Source organism: Molothrus ater, chromosome 2, assembly GCF_012460135.2.
Source record: "Molothrus ater isolate BHLD 08-10-18 breed brown headed cowbird chromosome 2, BPBGC_Mater_1.1, whole genome shotgun sequence".
In the NCBI taxonomy this organism is placed as follows: domain Eukaryota; kingdom Metazoa; phylum Chordata; class Aves; order Passeriformes; family Icteridae; genus Molothrus; species Molothrus ater.
The window spans coordinates 59,867,970-59,888,464 of record NC_050479.2 but is presented as its reverse complement, the minus strand read 5'-3'; the positions used below and the strand labels follow the sequence as shown (position 1 = coordinate 59,888,464).

The 20,495-nt window shown below is 38.8% G+C and overlaps 1 protein-coding gene across 1 annotated transcript in view; it reads right to left on the bottom strand.

Annotated features, from left to right (window-relative positions):
• Positions 1-10,069: 10,069 nt before the first annotated feature.
• The window catches only part of NAA16 (N-alpha-acetyltransferase 16, NatA auxiliary subunit), a 61,369-nt gene continuing 50,943 nt past the window's right edge, over positions 10,070-20,495 (bottom strand). Inside the window, exons 13-20 of the mRNA XM_036383106.2 lie at positions 19,570-19,698; positions 18,822-19,035; positions 16,889-17,082; positions 16,060-16,168; positions 15,460-15,558; positions 14,724-14,867; positions 12,136-12,233; positions 10,070-11,871 (exon numbers count right to left, since the gene is read on the bottom strand). Of these exons, the coding sequence (XP_036238999.1) occupies positions 11,671-11,871; positions 12,136-12,233; positions 14,724-14,867; positions 15,460-15,558; positions 16,060-16,168; positions 16,889-17,082; positions 18,822-19,035; positions 19,570-19,698 (1,188 nt within the window). The 3' untranslated portion in view covers positions 10,070-11,670. The remainder of the gene's footprint in view (positions 11,872-12,135; positions 12,234-14,723; positions 14,868-15,459; positions 15,559-16,059; positions 16,169-16,888; positions 17,083-18,821; positions 19,036-19,569; positions 19,699-20,495) is intronic.

Here is a 20,495-nt window from a genome sequence, read left to right as displayed (position 1 = left end):
AAAGTGAGTAATTTTCTGTTGAACTGAGTTGAATGGGCTCAGCTCACGGAGCTAATAAAAGGAGGGTATAGATAGGTAGGGAAAAAAAACCAACCGCTTCCCTGTAGTGATATAAGAATTTATCCCTGGCATTCTCTTTAAATTATTATCTTACACTCACATTGACCATTTTCAGAATAATTTCCAGGCATGATGAAGAAATTATTCTATAAACTTCCCTTCTTTACAGCCATGTGTTTGGGATATCTTCTGTCCTTAAGACAACCTGGGCTTAAAACTACTTAGTTGTGTTTACTGCTCCACAGACTAATCTCTTAACATTCTTTCAGTAAATACTCATGTTTTCTCCTAAGCAGCCTAGATTCTGCTGAATGCAACCAAGACAGATGGTGAATTTCAGTTTTCCACATAAACCATTAGCTTATACAAGAGGAAACAAAGACTCACTTTTATATTTATTGGTTCTATGTCATGGACCATGTAGCCATGCACATCCATAAATATTCTTGAAAGGCCCCAGCATGCTCCAGCTGAACTGGCTGCACTTTTGGCACAGATGCCAACAGGAGCAGCAGCAAAAGGAAGAAGTTACTTTTAAGTGCAGTGCCCTGAAACTCTGCAGGCTGACACGCCTGGCTGCTCATGCTTATGGGGAGAAACATCCAACACAACTCCTAATGTAAACCTCAGCTACTGAATCCCTCTCATTTTCTAGGCAACCGTCCAAGCTGTATTTGAAGTGAATTTCTTCTTGCCCATTCGACAGAGTGTCTCCAGATCCTCCTCAGCTGGTGACGCGATGTTTACAGTGGTTTCCTACTGCATTTTTGACCTCACAAACTTGTGAGCCACACAGCTATTTAAATCAACAAATCCTGCCTGGAAACACGCTTCAGGGAAAAGCTTTTAAAACAGGCACTTAGATATAGTCAAGCTGCAAGGCTCATGAAGCACTAGTTTTTTGAACAAAGCATGGAATAATTTGGGACACAACACGTTGTGTTGCTACACCAAAGAGACTCCTAGAATGGGTTTAAAAAGGCATTGATGCTGTAGGTTGAATAATCTAGCTTCCAAAGCATGGCCCAGAGATGCCCACAGATCCACGAACAACTTCTGAGGCATTCATATAAAACAGAAAAAAAAACCCAAAAGAGAATGAGAAATTAATTGGAAACTGGTTACAATTCACAGTACAGGTGCAGCATCATATGCACATACACAGAAAATGGAACTGCAGGGGGGGGAATTTGCAAATCTAAAGTGGCTGAAAAGTTTTTGTCTAATGAATCATTTCTTTTCACCACTTCAAAGGTCAAGAATAACCCAAAATATTAATTTTGTTGAGTAGTACCATAGTCCCACAGTTAAAAACAAATGTGTTGTGAAACCTACACCTGTCTTCTCATTGGTATTGTTACTAGACAAAAGCCAGAGTGCCAGATCCCTGCTCATGGAAGCAGCCTGGAGTTTTGAATATTTAATTTCCACAAGTCTTTTAATATTTATTAGTCTGTGAAAATAACAATTCTTTACATAAGTAACAATACCAACTTGTTAAAGTAGATAATTTAAAACCTGTGAATGACAAACAACAGCGCATCATTGCCAAACTTCTAGTTGAAGGAAGCAAGGGAACCCAAAATGAAGACAGCTGTCAAACAGAGAAACAAAAAGTGCCAGAGGATGAAAAAGCACAGGTGCCAGTCAGACTGACACACAGGGAAACCCAACTCCTTGGACTGCAGAGCAGGAATAGATCTAGCATCACCAGCATAACTTGTCTCCCTGTGCAGCACATCACAGCCCTGCCTTCAGGATGCTCATTTAAAGGAGGCAGTGGTTGACATTCCAGCCTATTTTATCCTTCACGCTGCAAGTGGAATTGCCTATGTGAGTTAATTGCTAAACTTGTTTTGTAATGAGATCTGTCTGATTAAACTTTGTCAGAGACATGAGCCATGCATTTTACATGGGCTGCCTAACTACCATCCAAGGTGTTTTGCTGCTTTGGCTGCCAGCTGGGCTAAATAAAAGCCTATGACCTGTAGCTCAATCCACACCACCAGTGGGAAGAGTGAGTGATTCACAGCAATATATTAATCTTGAAAGATTGTAAAATAAAAAATCTTTTGCAAGAGGTCTTTCACACGACTTTACTTCCTCTTCTCCCAACATGTTCTGTAGACCTTGAACTGGAACCTGGAGTTTTGACAGACTGATGCATTTCCTTTGGGTTTTCTCTCTGCCCTTGACTGATGCACAGTGGATGCAAACTCATGGACCTGCTCACAGCCATTCACAGCTGTGGCCTTGTGAGCAAACCATACACATTCCTGCTGAATTCTGCCAAAACCTAAGCTCACTTTCTCTGGCCTACTATCCTTCTAAGTTTTCTGCTTGTCAAATTAACCTCCTGAATGTGAACAGTCTGTGTCTTTCAGTAACTAGAGGCAGAATCTCTTGGAGTTTTGAATGGATGTCTTTAAATAAGCTAATTTATGCCGAAGCATATTTATGGCAGTTTGGATTTAATTACTATTGTTGTAGTTGAATTAAAAATAATTTAAACTGATAAAGTAGATTTGTAACCTATATTGACATCACTGGCATATAGAGTTGAATGTTGAGATACTGTCCACAGTAAAAAGAGACACAAAACCACTCAAGACTTTGAATGTCCTGGGTCAAGGGACTTTGGCTGAGCACTGCATGGGAAAGGGAGAGAAGTTCAGGTAAGGAGAGGGATGGTAGTGATTAAATAAGACATAAGAAGTTTGTAGCCTTTTTCCTGCTGTGCAAAGGAGCCACCAGACAACAAGCAGAGAGAAGTGGACAAAAAGCCAAGAAAATGTAAGCAAAGGCACCACGGCAGAAAGCCAGGAGGGGGAGAGATCCTGGCATTTGGAGTGCTGTGTGGCAATTAGAAGTGAAGAAATTGCCTCCATTCTGGCTCTATTTTCAGGAAAACAAGGCTGTGCACATATCCTTTGCAAGAGGAGGTTGCATATGAGACTCTGCACAAGGCTGAGTGGAGGAAAGGGTTTGTTCTTCTTCCTTAAAGTCCTTCCTCATCTGAAAGGGTCCAGTAGCAGTAAATATCCATTTTACAGGGTAATGTGGGGGGAAAAATAAAGGAAAAAGCATACTTATGAATGCTAGGTAAGAAATTTATTTCCTGTGTTAGGTTGTGGGCTCAAGCTCAGGGCAAGCCACTTTCTCTACCTCTACCTGATGTTGCTGCCACCATACCATACATACGGATCAGGAACAGGAGCTACGGAATTCTTTACTTTTCTGCCAGTTTTGCTTCAAAACCTTTTATGACTACCACTCCATCAAGAAACTTGTATGATTTCAAATACAAATGAAAAACAGTTGTTGCTTTCCACCTAGTTTGGCTTTGAATTGTTGATAAATTGAGGAGTTAAGATTGCTGGATATTGTGCTACTTCAGAAAAAAATGGCAATTTTGTCCAAGGGAGAAGGAGTATTCACTCAACAGTGAGTGATTACATACAAGGAAAAAAAAAGGGAATTTAAGGCTTGAGAGGCTTGTATTTTATGAAAAATATCTGACACACAAACCACACTGAAAGCAGATTTAAAGCCTTGTGAAACAAAACATACAAGGGAAGTCTTATGTATTAAAACAATAAGACATCTCTCCTAATTTGTCTCCTCCATTAGGAAAATAAAAGGTAGCAAATTTTTCTGGTAGATATATTTCACATCAGTGCTATTTTCTGTGACAAAAAATTACACATTTTGTAGTTTTTCTGTTGTATTTCACACACTCATGCACACAGAGCCTGCTTGTCTCAGTCATCTGTTACTTCCTATCCAACACTGTGGACTCTGTTTCCCAAGCCTTAAATCTTGCCAGAAAATAGAGATTCTAAATAGATGCAATTAATAACTACAATGATAATAAAAAATACTTGTGGCCAAAATACCTAGCAAAAAAGATACTGATCACATCTAAAGGTATAAAAACACTTCTTGCCAAAGAATTCAAATTAGATTTTCCTAGGAACACTGAATACCCTCTGGGTTTTGTGTTGGTTTTTGGTTTGTTGTTTAAAATGTACATGGGTTTCCATTTTGTTGTTTCCACTTGTCCTTGTGTTATTAAACCAGTATTATGAGTTTTCCATGGTCTATTGCACCAATCTCAAGGAAACTTATATAGCCACAAGAACAGGGGAATTTAGGAATGGCAGGGGGTGCTGGGTGTTCTTTCCATCCATCCCACTGAAGCAAGCTACCAAACAGGCTGAAAAAATTAAGACTTATGCTCCCTCCCATGCTGTGTTGGCTGAAAGGCAGTCAGAGGCAAAGGGAGGAGCCAAGACTGCTTGTTTGCTGAAGGCATGTGGCTGCAGAGGTTAGAACAGGAGAGCAGCTCTTCAATTACTTGTGTTGCAGTAGTGGCAGTCATAGTCCAGGACCCCATTGAGTCATTAACAGTACAAATGTGGAACAAAATCAGCAATCTTTGAGATTTGGTTAGCCAGGGGTATTTCATGCCCCTTTAAGGGATGGGGATTTGCATGTTTATGGTTGGGAAAGAACAATGTTTGAGTCCATTGGAGCTTCTCCTGTTACCAGTGCACAGGGGACTGTATAGATGGGAAGAAAAGAATCAGTGTTACAGCCAGTGACCATCTACTACATCCAGCCCTTTCCTCTGAGTGAGGCAACTGCACTTCATTTCAGGAATAATTACTGAGCCCTGGGTATTTTCCCCATTTTTCTCAGCTTCAAATAATTTTTGTGACAAGCCATAGTAGAATCCTGTTTTCGTCAGAAATGGAAGTAAACCATGCTCTAATTCTCCTAGCCAGAGGGAGGATCTGTGACAGCAACTTCTTCCATATGCCCATTTTCTATTTTCAACTCTTATTTCATAAATAACAGGCTTTCAGAATTGCTCACTCCATACTGCCCAGCTCTACTAGCTGCACATCTACGTCAGAGGACTTGCATCCAAAACTAGAGCTCAGAGCATTTACACAAGAGGGAAGCAGTTAAAAAAAATAGAAGAACATGAAACACCACTGCAAAGCAGAGGCTTTGCCAGTGTAGACACTTAAAAATCATGGCTCTGCACATCCAGATTTGTCCTGCCAGGGCACTGAGAAACGTTTCTATTGTGCCACTGTATCCAGGGCTGCTTGGGCTTCCTGAAATCAAGTTCAAGGAGCACACACCTACTCAACACCTAGACAGCAGGGTGCCACACTGGGCACTTGACACAGATGTGAGTTTCCCATTATTAGAGCAAGATTACAAGCCCTCAGTGAGTAGGAGGAGACAACAGAGGAAAAGAGGTGGTCACCAGAGACAGAAGTACCTTATGTTTTTTGGAGGGCTTCTGTCAACATGGTCAGTGCTCATGAGAGGGTGTCTAATCATTGAGAGCCAAATGTAGCGACAACTTTCTTCTGATCAGTTATTTGTTGCTGCCAGTTCCACCATGTCCCTGCATCTCAGCCTGGCTCCTCTGAGATGGCCAGGATTGTAAGAGGCTACCTGTGAAACATGGTAGGGAGAGCCAGGCATGGTCATAGGAAACACAGAAAGATCACAATTTCTTCTAGAAAAACCCTACTTCCTAAGATGGAAGGTGATTGAGAGGAATTTGTACCTTCCTTGAATGGAAGGCCATGTAAAAAACAGCCTGCCACACCTATGTGTGGGCTGCTCATCAAGTCCTTGATTAGCCATTGCTGTCTTTTCATTGTCTATCCATCTGTAATCAGTAGACAACCAACCCACATTTGCCAGGTAAGGTTCTTGCTAAGCTGTTGACCTGAATCTGTTCACAGAAGCAAAAAGCAAGTGCCAGAGCCTGAAGTGGAGAGAGAGACTGAAGAAATACAGTGGGGAGAACATAAAAAGCTTTTAGCAAGATATTGTCAGATAAGGATATATAATCACATGGATTATAAGGATTATATAAGGATATATAATCACACAGATATACATCTTTCAGCACAATTTGTTACAGTCTAGGTGGCACTTCAGAAGCAAAAAGGAAATCAGCCTTGCAGATCTCAATTTAGAGATTGAGGTCTGCAATTTTCAGATCTCTGCAATAATTTAGATGTCTGGCATCCTGAGGTGTCCATAGCTTTGCACTGGATATAGGGGTGTCCCTATATACCACAGAGCTATCCAGCCTTCTGGATTTTTATGAATTCATTGCCTGTTAAACCAGAAAGTCTTCAGTGAAGGTGTAAGCTCCCAAAGAGAAGATGGACTACACCTGTTGATATCACTACAGGGCTGTTGGTTTTCATCACCTGTCCCCTGGAGAATCACGTTATGGCTCCTTCAGTGCTCACAAATGACACAGCTGAGTGCCGTGGTCCTGAGCAGTGCAGGAGCAGCAAGGGACTGCTGGCATTCCTCTGCTACATTGGGGATGGATGCTCTGCAATGCCTGAGCTAATCACCAGTGCACATCTCACCACCTGCAGCAGTCCTCCAACCCCTGAGCAAACAAATCATGCTCTCTCTTATGGATCCCAAAAAAATTTATGCATGGCAAATCTAACAGCTTCATCCCAGTGGTTTGAATTTCCCTGGACAGGTATTTAGACATGCAGGGAACGTGTTACTAATAGAAAAGTTCCTCCGACTTCAGGAACTCTCAGAGCTCATTTGAAATACAGTCAAATGCATGGATTAGCTAACATTTGATTAAATCTCTCCAGTGACAGTTAACAGACTCCTTTGGTGCTTGACGCCTTTTGTGGATTCCTGGATGTCTTTTGCACTACTGTTTACAGAGCCTGGCCTCAGGCAGGTATAATTTGCTTGCATTTACAGAGAGGCTTTATGACAGTTTACTACACATGGAATAAACTCTCAAACTAGGAGTTCTCTGTGCTAGGCACTGTATGGGGAAGAGGAAGACAGTTCCTGCTCTGGTCCTTGCTTCCTCCCTTCGGTGTTGCTTTAAATATGAGCATTTATCATATTTATAGATCATATCATACGCTTGACCTCTTCCTAGATGCTGCAGCGGCAGAAATGTGAGAAACCGCCCTTTTCACTTTAAATCAGCCCTAAAATCAGCCCTAAAACTACCATGTATTAGTTCTTCCATCTTACTGCATACCTAAAATACGTCTAGGAACCTCTCAACACCTGAGCCTCCTCCTAAGTGCTAACAGCACGTTCTCAAATACTTTGTCTAGACTTGAAATATGTTCAAGCAGCAAGGTCCGAGTGGGGAACAGACAATGTGTTTAGTTCATGATAAATTAACTGGAATGAAGGCTAATCTTCAAGGCTGACATGTTCTGCCTCTCCTCAACAGCCTGAAGGCAGGAATAGAGTTGAGTGAAACTTTTTGCACAGGACATGGGATTTCCCAAAAAAGACGATCTGATCATCTGTGGGTGCAAACATATTTTCCCAAAATGTCTGTTCTCCAGTACTTCAGTGAAATAAGTCTAACCAACTGCCCTCTCAACTTGAGATCCCCACATCAATGCCTACAGACAGCTAGGTTATACAAACACGAGTCTAATTCAGATTTTGAAGCACATACAACAACCTCCGTTCGATGCCTGAAAGGAGGAAAAAATGTAAGCATTTTCCTACACTCTTACTACAAAACAACACCTACAAGACCTCAGCATCTTGTTACTATGAAAATATTCTGGATGCAAGACTTCCCTCTAGTGGAAAATCCACGAACTTTTCATTAGGAGCTGCAGTTAAGGTATGGAAAAACAAATGTCTTAAGTACATATAACGTTGCTGCTGAAACAGCAAGTGGCAAGTGCATTCACACATGCCAACACGATTATGTTTCAACCTTATATGTCACACTTAATGCTTGACCTCTTCCTACATGCTGCAGCTGCAGAGATGTGAGACACTGCCCCTTTCACCTTAATTGCCAGTTCAGGACTAAATGTTGGCTATCCGTACATGTATCAGGTCAGGGTTTTCCATTAGGGCCTGGGTTTTGGAACAAGCTTGTTTTCTACGATGAAAAGTTGTCAGCCTTGGGGTATGCCTGCCTGCAGGAACAGGAGAAGGAAAGAGGTACTGTGTGAGATGGCAGGACCCAATGTGAGGTTAGATTAGATGCTGAGTCAATGAGTTCTCTTGACATTTATGCTGTTAACACAATTATTCAGTTGATGAAGGGATCAGCAATAGAAATTTTAGAAAAGCTCCTACAAACCAGCTCGAAACAAAAGGTTTTTAAAGATCCAGAAAACAAGACAGGTGAGTAAATAAATGTACTGTAATTAATAGCAATCATAATCAAGACATCTATAGCTTCATATCCAGACTGTGAAGGAAATTTGAAGGTGTTGCTAAGACTGGTAAAGAGCAAATGAAGCCTAATTAACCTTTATAGCAAAAGACCACAGAATAATTCACACAATTATAGGGCTACAGAACATCTGGTGGGGGTGGGCAGCAAACCTAAGGTCAAGTCAGAATTGTGCCCATGCCTTGTTGCACACATATCCCAATGGGGTTTGTCCTACATTCATCATTATGCATTCAGGAAGCACTGCTGCTACTCCTGTTGTTCCCAGCTCCTCCTTCTGTTTAAAGGGCACAGCCACAGCAGATCCAGACTGAAAAGCCAAGCCAGAAAGGCAGCTTCTTGCACCAGAAATGCAACATTTTTGATCCCCTGCTAGTCAGCATGGATAAATCCTGAGCCATGCTAGCTCACAGTGCTGGCACGGTGTCCCAAGCAGCAGCAGTGCCTGCACTGCAAGGCAAGAGGAGCTGCCCTGCTTCAGAGCACTGCTGCCACAGTTCCCCTGCACTGGGTTCTGCCAGATGAGTCTGATGAACTCATTAACCACCAGAAATCAGAGCAGTCAAAACATAAAACATCTTTGTCAGTTCAGGCTGCTCAATTTAGCTCATCTCTCTGAATGATCTAATGCTGCCAGGCTTGTTTAGATAAATGAGGTCCTGCATTCTGCCAGCAGCCTTGTGCTGCATTTGCGTATTTTCCTTCTTTGTGCCTGGAGACCTTAAGGTGTTAGGGTACACAGCAGACCCTGCCCATCTGCAACAAAGACGAAATTTGGAAGAGATCAGACTGCCAAGCATTTGTTACCCCAAGAAGTTCACACCTGCAATGACAGCCCTGAGGGAACCTCAGCAGGCTGCATGCCTCCAGCAGTTTAAAGAGAAAACTAAACCACTCACTGCATGACAGAAGACTCAATTTCCAGAATTAAGTTCCTACAACTCTTAGCCTAGATATGAAAACTATTCATCTATGTTATCAAGGAATCCACTGCTGAAGAGGAACCCTGGGTGTTTTTGTTGACATCTGACTTCAAGTGTCAAGTTAAACAGCACAGGACCAGATAAGTAGTCCTATCTAGAGTGCCACAGCCTTCGTTTTGAAGGCCTGAATTAAATCTCCAGCAAGAGAAGTATTATCACTAAAAAAAGACAGAAGACACTGTATCACTTCATGTCGTCACCATACGGTGCAAGTGGTTCTCAGGTGCTGCTGAGCCAAAACAATCCCATTATGGTCCACCTTTCCCTGCCTAAGACATCTTTGAGCCAGGTGTTCCACAGCAAACAGATCACGGTGAATACTTAAGACAAAACCACATCACCACTTCTCAGTGCTACTATCACAGAATCATAGAATGGTTTGGGTTGGAAGGAACCTTAAACACTGCCTGATTCCAATCCCCCTGCCATGGGCAGGGACACCTTCCCTTAGACCAGGTTGCTCAGAACTCCATCCAACCTGGCCTGGAACACTGCCAGGGATGGGGAATCCACAGCTTCACTGAACACCCTGTTCAAGTGTCTCACCATCCTCACCGGGAAGAATTTCTCCCTGCTATCTGATCCAAATCTATTGATTGCAGTCTGAAGCCATTACTATTTATAGATACACATCTCAATCTGCTAAATAGTATTTTTTTTCATAACCACTTACAGAGTTAACATTAAACCAGTGAAGGTTGCAACTCAATAGAAAAAAATGAAAATGATGGGTTAAAGTTTGATGTCCATAAATATGCAAAAATTCCAAACCAAAGGCAAATGTGTACAAAATAATTTATTACAGCATAACATATGTTGGCAATATCTTACAGTGAATTTTCCATTCAACATTTTTTTAAATCTAAACAGATGACACACAAAGGAGAATTTTAATTAGAACAGTTTATTTGTCTTAATAAAATCCCCTCTTCATGAACTGGTATTTGCCTTTGAGGGGCTAGTTAATATTACTGAAATTATTTACATTGCAGTGAAATAAAAACAAACCGAGATTGAATAATTCCATTATGGTTTCCAGAAATTTTCTGTACAAGCCACAGTATAATTATGTTTTGATAGCAGTCTTTATAGAATGTAAAGCTGTCATGTGATATGTAGCCATTTTGTCTAGCAATGCTATGCTTTAAATAGGTATATTAGATTTAAACTTCCATTTTGATGTGTTGTATATTTAATAGTTAATGCACCAGAATACAAAGTAAGAAAAAGGTTCATTATGATTTGTAGTCAGCCTCTTTGTGCTCCCTTAAACAGTTTTAAAATGTAAAACATATTTCTCTGTTTTGCCTTTCAGCACCTACAGCAATAGCATTTAGGCAGGAGAAATTCTGGAGTATTGGCCATAATACTTAAGTAGACAACTAAGACTTTTAATGGAGGTAATACAGCACACCCACCAGTGAGTTTTTATGATGTAGAGGAAAACTGTATTCCCCATTACTGTACCTTCTGCACTTGCACAAAATTGGAGCAGCTTTTTCATCCTAAGTGTCAACAGGTGAACAAATGGGGAGAAACCAGAGGGAAGAAGAGGAAAGGGGAGATGGAACAAAGGACAAACAACAGTATTCAAATTCATTATGTCTTCTCAGGGAATCGCTTCAGAATATTAAAACTTTAAAATGTTAAACTGACCATAAAACTAAGGAAACAATAGCTATGGAACACAAGATAGAGGGAATAGGTTTCAAAAACCTTAGATATTTGTCGGTTTGGGTTTTTTTACACAAACCTAATCTTCATATCTGTCAACACCGGTTCCATATAAGACACACACCTGACAAAAACATGCAACCCCCCCCCAATGCTTTCATTGTTGCTGTGCTTCAAAAGAAACCAAACTGACCAAAGATTAAAAAAGAAATCCAACCAAAACAACTCAGGAAAAAAAAAACCCCTAAAGAACAGTAAAGACAAAGAGGGCAATTCAAGCAGCACTTCAGTCTTAATCTGCTAAAAACTCTCAAATGATAATTTATTAACAAGATATGTTCACATAGATCTGCATATGTAACAACACTTAAGTGAAAGCAGTCTTTAATATCCATATTATTGTGAGGGAGGGCTGATGAATTATTAAAAGACTTAAACCTGTACAAGTATAAACATGAAAAATGCTGAGTAAAGATGTTTACATAAATATTGGCAGTTTTCATTGGGAGGAAAAAAAACCCTAATAGCATACTCCATTTAACTATCCAAATATTTTGTTTTAGATACCTGTTAAAGATATTAAAATACAACCTGGAAAAGTAACCCTGATCTGTATTCCAGCCAGCATGTAATGAGAGTCAGAGTTTCATATACATGTGTGCATGTAGGTATACACACACACACACACAGGGGCTTGCACACACTACTTCAGATTTCATTGGACAGCAAATCATGGTTAATGGCCGTGTGATTGACAGATGCAATGCTGCTGTTGTCTTCGTTTGTGGCAGGCATGAAGGCAGACGTAAAAGGAAACAGTTTATGACATGCTGCTTGATATTCTTCACATTGAGCATGGCAGCTTCCAAAACTGCCATCAAGCAACGCCTCAAAAACCTTCGTTAATGTCTAAAGAAACAAAAGCATCAGTTAATAAATGCAATTCAAAATTGTTTTATTTTTAAGGGCACATATTGTTAAACAACACTAGTTTGAGCAAACAGGTTTCTCTGGTGGTACTTACGTATCTGCTACTTACAGGAAAAATTTGAAACCTTGTTCTTTCAAGCAATCATTTATCATGGTTAATGAAGCATGCACATTATCCTGCATTAAATTGTACACTATTTAAGACCCCACACAGTTGGTGGCTTTATATACTGTATCTTTTACCTTCACATTTTTGTCTCTCATGTTTTTATCCAATCTAGTTGCAACAGCAATTGCCTTTTCTTGTCTTGATTTGTCCAGGAAATACATCATCTTTGCACCTTATCACAAGACAAAACCCACAATGTTTAGTTTTCCTAAATGCCATACAACATATACAGACAAACAGAACCTGAAAACTTACATATAAACGTGAATTAGACTTCCTACAAGTTTTAATAAACTATATCTTTCTCCCTGATTTGCAACTGGAAACTAATGAAACTAAAGCCATTTTGAAATTTATTAGAAGCATAAGGATTGAATAATACAGAAGACCTGTTCCTGCAAGAGTGACATGCCTCACTTGACTGACAGGTCTTTAGGAGAGAAAAATATCACAGAGTACATTGATGACAAGCACTTCAAATCAGCAGGCTAAATGAAATCCATCCAACAAAAGCAGGAGTGAGTAATTCTCAGAGACACATTGAATTCTCTTTAGACATACTGGAGCTAAGTGAACAACAGTTACTAAACAGCTGTGGAACATGGCCCAGTAAAAGTTCAGGCCAGTCCACCTGGCAGAACACAGGGCCATGGCTGCTCACCCAGAGCTAAGGACACAGCTCAGGTACAAGGAAAGTGCAGCACAAGTTTGGTGCTTTGCCTGGACCAGACTACACTGGTGGAAAAGAAAACACTGCATTGTGGAACTACACAGCTTCTCAGACCACAGACAGATTGCCAAAACTGGCCTGGGCATCTCTGCAAAATTCTGCTCCTTGTAACATAGCTGCCTTAATTTAAAATCTCATCTTAATGAATGTGTTGGCATTTCATGTACTTTCCCGTTTGCCCAAGTACAAAGCCCAGACCCACCCCACTATGTAATCTACTCAAAAACCCAAAAAGCTTAATCATTTTACTGGAAAAGTTAAAACCCACATTCTGGATGTTTTGTCTGTATTTTGGTTTTGCTCAACTCATTTCACCAATTATTAGTTTTCCCAATTAAATAAAGTATCCTAGTTCTTACTGCTTTTTGTAGGTTTAAGAAAATGAATTGCTAGACTCAATGCAGAGCCATTATTGCCCAAACTTATATTAACCTAGTTGCTCTTGCCTAAAGTTAGGGAGGCTATGGTACAGAAATTGCAAAGTGGTTAGAAGTCTGCTTACAGTTTTTCACTAGTAATTATAAGCTGAGAAAGCACTCATTTGTGCTCTCAGACTTAGGGTCATTTGTGCTCTCAGACTTAGGGTTTGGTCTTCCAGATCTTCATATCTGCAAACTTTAATTAAAGATAACTGTTTAAGAAACTTAAAAATTGTACAGTAGGTAAGCCAATTGCCTCAAACCTGTTCCAGCATAAAGAGAAGACTGACACACAGCTGAAGTCCTAAAGCTACTGAAACCCTAGCCAGTGACTGTAGTGTTTTCCTTAACACTGGAGGATCAGAATAGTAAGACCTGTAAAGCAGCCAGTGAGATGCTCAACAGTCACAAGAGTGGAAGAACACATCCCTAAGAATTAGGAGCAATTGACTGCTGAGATATCTGTACTTGACTTCCCAAATCTTGAGCCTGCTTGCAGGAAAGAGGTACAAGTACTTCTCTAAAAATGCTATCCTGAAACACAGATCTTATTATACAAGCCAATGGAAGTTTGTGGCATTCTACCTAACCTTCCTTTAGAGCAATGAGCAATCCTCTGAAGCTCACTTCTTCCAGTTATTCTGGACAGACCGTGGGTAACTTTTAAAGACCAGGTGAGGTTAGCACTAAGTACTTGGAAGTGCCTGATAAAACTACACTTACTTTTATAAGTGTAAGTGTTGTTTCTTAAGTGCTGGAAATGCATTTTATTTTCTCTACCAGCTTATCAAGTCACAACAATATTCCAAAACTTCCTGTAATAATTCAATTCCAATTTCCTTTGACTTAGCTCCAGCAGCTACTTGTGGCTCTTCTATAGAAACAGTGTCTGTGTGTTAGATTTCAACATTTTCACTACTGACTATGAAGCAGAAAAGCAAAGGCTGCATAACAAGTCCATCATGGTACTTTTATTGATGTTGTTGCTACATGATAAAGTTATGAGTAGGAACAGAGACATTCCAGCTGAAAAGAAAACAGGGAAAAGCACTTGCGAATGGATATGGGATTTTGTTTTATATTTTCTAATGCTAAAAAAAAAAAAAAGCTGTAACAGGAAGGATGACAGTGCTTCAAAACTTGAGTATCTATAGTGGTTTGACTGCACTTTTTGAAGGTAAGGAGCAAATTTCTTATGCATCTAATAAAGTGAAGTACATTTTAAAAAATGGTACAAGCTGACAGAAAGGCCCCTCCCCCCAACTCCCCACATATAAACATGTAATTTTACATCTCATTAGAATTTATGTATGAATTCATAGAATGGTTTGAATTTGAAGGAACTTTAAAGATCACCTAGTTCCACATGCCCTGCCATTCCCAAGGCCACCTTACAGTGGACCAGGATGCACTAAACCCCATCCAACCTGCCCTTGCAGATTGCAGATAAAGATTCTGGTTTTATATCACTTAAATCATCTCCTTTTCAAGAGCGTGAAAAAATTAGACAAACCTGACAGCTGGTGCTGAATGGAGGTAGCATTGTGTTTGAGAAATTCTTCATTAAAACTCTCCAGGTTTTTATTAACAAATATTTTCTGCATTTCTTGAGTTAGGACCTTGCTCACAATTTCTGGGAGGTTACTATGGTCAGACACTAGAAGAGGGAAGGCAGGGGGGAGAGAAGCAAAAAAAATGCCATTTAAACAACTGTAGAAAACACTGAAACCACGTAAAGCACTGCTCAAAGTCCCCGTTTTAGAATTTGTGCACAGAAACACAAATCTCAGATCAAAATGTGTCAACACAAACACTGCTGATGCATTTACAGAGGAAACTCCTATAAAGGATGCTCTGTCGTGTAAACTTTCTATTACATGTTCAACACACAAACTGTTTCAGTCAGAATCATTCTCCCATATTGGCCACTTATTTTCTTAAATATTAAGGTTTTCCAGGATCCTTAGAACACTCATTTTTCTGTGAAATCTAGCCAAAATGAGTTGTTGGGTCCACCTGGTGGACTAATGGAGGAAGGTATAATACATACACAGTACACTGGGTAGCACAGCCTATGTTTTCTTTGGTATTGCCATGAAAAAAACATATTTGTTTTTATTTTTCTATGTTTGTGTTTCAAGAGTACACATCACAAAAATATGTAATTATGTACTTGCAAAATGTAACTTGTATCTTTATAATTACACAAATACCTATTTCACACACAGACATATTTCCTACACACATACCAGCTTTAGAGAATTTAATCAAGCACTCATGTAGCCATGGGTTATTCCTGTTGATAGCAAAAGCTCTTTTGACAGACTGTAACATTAACAGAAACTTTCCTATGGGAAGAAGAAAAAAAATATTAGGAAACCAAGATTAAGAATACAGAACATTTTCTCTTCATAATCAATGACTGTTTTCTTTAGTAAATCTAGTAAAGTACTAGAAACATCAGTTTCTACACAGAATTAGAAACTAAGCTTATTTTCCCATTCAAATTGCTTAATAAAGCAGAAGTTCTTGCTGCTCCAACTCTGCCGACACTGCACAGATGTTGCCACCTATTTAGCTTTGGTCTCCTCTAGATAATTAAAGATCACACCACAAATACCATTCCACAGTATTTAAGAGTACATACCACAATATAATCTGCTCTTAGGGCTTTTTTTCTTAAGGGTGACTAAACAAAAATGCTATTTACTCTATTATTGGGTATGATGCATGCCTCAGCTTCAGTCAGGTAAGTATTTCAGATCATTTTCCACTACACTTGGATAACACAGGCTGAACTGAAGGACTAAAATTTTGTAAAGCAAAAATAAAATTAAGCAGTACTTTACCTTTTCTAAAGTATATTTCAAATGCTAATAAGTGTGTTTCTATATCATCTCCAATAAGATTCTTAAGTGGTATAAGGAACTTAATGGCTTCTTCTAATGGATTTTCTACCTGTTTTAAGAAAAGAACAGTGAAAATTATGGCTTAAACATCAAATAAAGTCCACCAATAATTTCTGTTACTCAAAGCATTTAAATAATCAGAGGTCAAAGGTAAGCTGAAGCTAGCTTTCTGAATTAAACAGCACCATAACAAATTTTGCTTTTTAAATAAAAATATTAAAGCGCTTACTCATCATCTCATGTTGACAAAGACAACATCATTGCCAACTCTGGCACTGCTTGTGCACTCAGTGCTGTAATTTAGCATTTAGGAAACTATTAAATACAACCACTTTAGACAACAAGCTTGAAGTTTACTGTGATAATGGAGGTAGTTCTTCATGCATAGCAAAATACTGGCTCATGCCTTCAAAGTTTGCAAATTGCAATAATTTCTGTTACTTTTTCCTCTATTCACTGTATGAAAATCAGATTTCTTCAAGCAAAATGCTTTTTTTTTGTTCAGTATCTATTTTAATGAATATGACCTACTGCTTGGAAAAAATCCCTGAAATCTAAGGACAGTAACAATATTAATGTACAACTTGGATTTATTGATGAAAAATACATCTCTTCAGTGTAAAAAGAGATGGACTACAAAAAAGTACCTCTGCATGCAAAAATGATTTTATAAAAACACCTGGATTCTTTTAGGAGAATCTGATAGCAAACCCATATTATAGGCTTTTTATGATAATCCTGAGAGTTCAACAAGAAAGACCATGCTAACCCTTTCCAGTTTTTCAGGAACCAGCTCTTCCCTGGGTCCACTAGTTTCCTCCTCCTCTTCATCTCTCTTTTTCTTTTGATTTTTTTGCTGTCGTTCTCTTTCTGCATGCTTTCTTTCTTCTTCAAGTTTTGCTTTCTTCTGTGCTCTTCTTTGCTTACTAAGCATTTTCTTCAATTCTTTGGCTGAGAGATTTTCTATAGATTAAAGTAACAGACAACATTTAAAGTATTTAATTCAAAATCTTGTTTCTCAAACAACTAAGGTCATTATGCTTCTCCCCATCTCAATTTGGCAAATTTTTAAGTGATTTCCATAACTACCAGCAGTCACAAGAGTATCACCACTACACAGGCCAACAGTCCTGCTGGATTGGTATTTACAGCCTAACCCAACACTTGATCTTGCATATTTTTTCTTACATGGCTGTTAAAGAAACCTCAGTGATTTCAAAGGTTAGTTACCTAAAGTTGTTACATCTGTCACAGGTCTTAACTTCAAAAATGAACAATGGTAACACTAAGCTCTCATTTTGACTGCAGCTTGGCTTGCTTCTAATGCCATCTAGAAACATCCAGATGGATTTACACTCCACCTGAAAACATGCTAAACTTGCTATTTTCCATTAAAGTGTCTGACTAATATACAGCCACGATAACTCTACTGATTTCCCCAAATACCATGGGATAACGAAAGGGAAATGATCAGTTTAGCCAGAATAACACTACAGCTACCAGTCTGCTTACTGTGGTGTTTCACCGAGAACAGAATTTCTGCTAAATGTGGCAAGGCACAGAAAAATGGGCTCCCAAGGGACTAACACATCTTTTTTGAGGCTAGGGCAGCATGACCTCCCTGCTTGGGTCATCCCTATTCTGAGGCAAGGAAGCAAGTGTTCTTTTCACCCCATCCACACAGTGCTGCCTTCTCCCACAGATAAGCCTATTGGATCCCAATGAGCAGCAGGCAAATGAACTAATATGACTTCTTAGACACCACCCACCTTTATGATATATTGCTATTCTCTGTGACAAATCCTCTGCCACACACTAATCTTACACTATATACAGAAACAAACTAAAGTTGGAGAGAAAAAAGGTGCAAGTTCGCCTATTCGAATACGCCTCTTCATTATTCATAGGCAGGTATAGAAAAACTTATTCACCTCTGAATAAAGGTAAGATTTTATTTGCAATATTAAGTGGCATTTTTAGTTTAGTGTCCCTTTTTCCCCATATCAAATATTTTTCCCTTTGCAAAAAGCCAGACATGAATTTCACTGCTTTAGTTGACAGCCACTGCAATGCTGACAGTAACTGCAATTCCACTAAAGGAGAAGCAACTATTTATCCTAAAGTTAAAAAAAATCCCAAATAATCTGCCATTGAATCCTCAGATTTCCAAACTACACCCCACTGTCTTCCTAAGAATGTCTGTTGTTCATTTAATACTAGTTTTAAATAATGTTCTAAATGTATTAGTATTGCTAACACATTTACCCATTTATTCTTTGGTCCTCAAGTTGTGTGAGAAGTGAGCAGTAGTAACTAGTATTACCATGTAATTAATTAAATACATGAGACCAAAATCAAATTCTTATAATTCAGACTGCTTTTCCACAAAATCTATCCATTGCTCCATAATTCATTTGTTAATAATATTTATCTAATGGCTGAACTGAATCTGATTTTAATGCTCTGAAATGTCACTCCTCCCCCAAGTACTCCAAAAATACAGCTAGGTTCATTTATGTTCTAGTTCTGCAAAGTAATGGGATGTGAACAGAGCAAACTGTAGCTCGTTACCTATGATCTCTTCAATTATTGTGAAAGACAAGAGGAAAAACTTGTGTTCTATTTACTCTGTAACACGTAACTTACTTAGCTTAAGCTTTTACATGTGTCAGACATATGAACCTTCATTAAAGTGTAGATACCTGAATTCACTTCTTGCTCTTTGCTTTCATTGGTAAGAGGATTATCATGGAGCTTCAAGTAAATTTCAATTGCTGATCGGGCAGCCTTGAAATAGAAGGCATGTTTCCTGAGCACATCTTCTAATCTCAGAAGGTCTACATAGGCACGGAGAGTCATCTTTCTCATGCAGTATGTGTGGAAGTCAAACTGATCATCTGTTATCTCAAAAAAATGCTTAAAAAAAAAAAGAGCACACTCATATACTCATCCTTTACTTCGTCTATGCTTTTTTAGAGACAGGTGAATAAAGTTACAATTGATATTATTTACAGACAATATTAACAACTATAGACATATCCTTGCAATACTGACTGTTCAAAGAGAACCTATTGGTAGGGAAAAATCTCAGTTAACAAAGCCTATAATGTGATTATTCAAAGACTTAGGCACTCTAAAAGCCAACTGAAATGTGACTTCTGATGAGAAACACAATTGTTAAAAGTCAGCATAAAGTTAATGTAGGAATAGCTGCATAGAAAATATGGTATTTTATAGTGAAACCTTTTCACTTCAATAATAGTCTTTCACATAATAGCTATAGAAGACATCTGTTACAAAAATCAAGTATTAACCTGTTGTTAAAAGCCATTATATTAAAAGTTTGATATGCTTCTAGCATACAAAACTGTGCTGATTATGTTAACAAATACCTTTATTTGCATATGAGAAATACTGGGGAAGCAGTGGGTGGTGTTTGCACCTACTTACCCTTTCTACTTCATGACATTTTTTCAAGGCGTCACCGTACTTCCCCAGCCTTTGATAAGCTGCAGCACATTCTGTCTGGAACCACATACACTGCATCTCGTTAAGGTTCTCCATTGCAGAAGTTCCTTCCTGAAAGAAGAGTCATCATCAGGTTTTGCTATAGTAATTTACCAGCTGCATCTTTTAACTGTGCCTGGTTTCAGGCCATCAGGAGCAAACAATCAATCATTCAATGTACTTGGAATACAACAGGAAACGAACCCAGTGTTCAAGTGAGAATAACACTTGTGATATTCTATGATCCCCCAGATAGAAAGTAATAGATTGAAATTATTTAAAAACTGCAATTACCTCAAAATTAATGTCTTAACAGGTTTTTAAGATGAACTCATGCTTGCACAGTCTCACTTCTACAATTTGGGGGCACAAAATAACATTATTTTAAAATATTCCTTGAGTTCAGCAAACAATTTTAGCTAGTTTTTCCCCATCAGGTAAGTGGCATCCACCAGTCTATAAATCCACCAATATATTCACTGCTTTAGCACAAATTTCTTAGAACACATTATTACACATTTCTTAGAACTTGTTTGTCTAAATAAACAAAGTCAGATTAATACATGTTATTTTGAAAGGAAAAGAAATCCTAAGATTGAGACTTCATAATAGTCATAATGCTCTAGACTGAGTGAACTGGAAAAACATCCCATATATCATTAATATTAGCCATTAGGCTTTCAGAACAATCTTTATAGCAGATAAAAGACCCAGTTACACTCAACATTTATTGTTACTGAGGATGATATCCTGTCTTTCCAGATGTCTATGATGTTCTGTCTTTCTTGCTTTAACACTTCTGACAAGCAAATATGATGAGTTTCAGTAATCAAATTTTCAATCATTCTTAGAAATACCTAGCAAGCTTG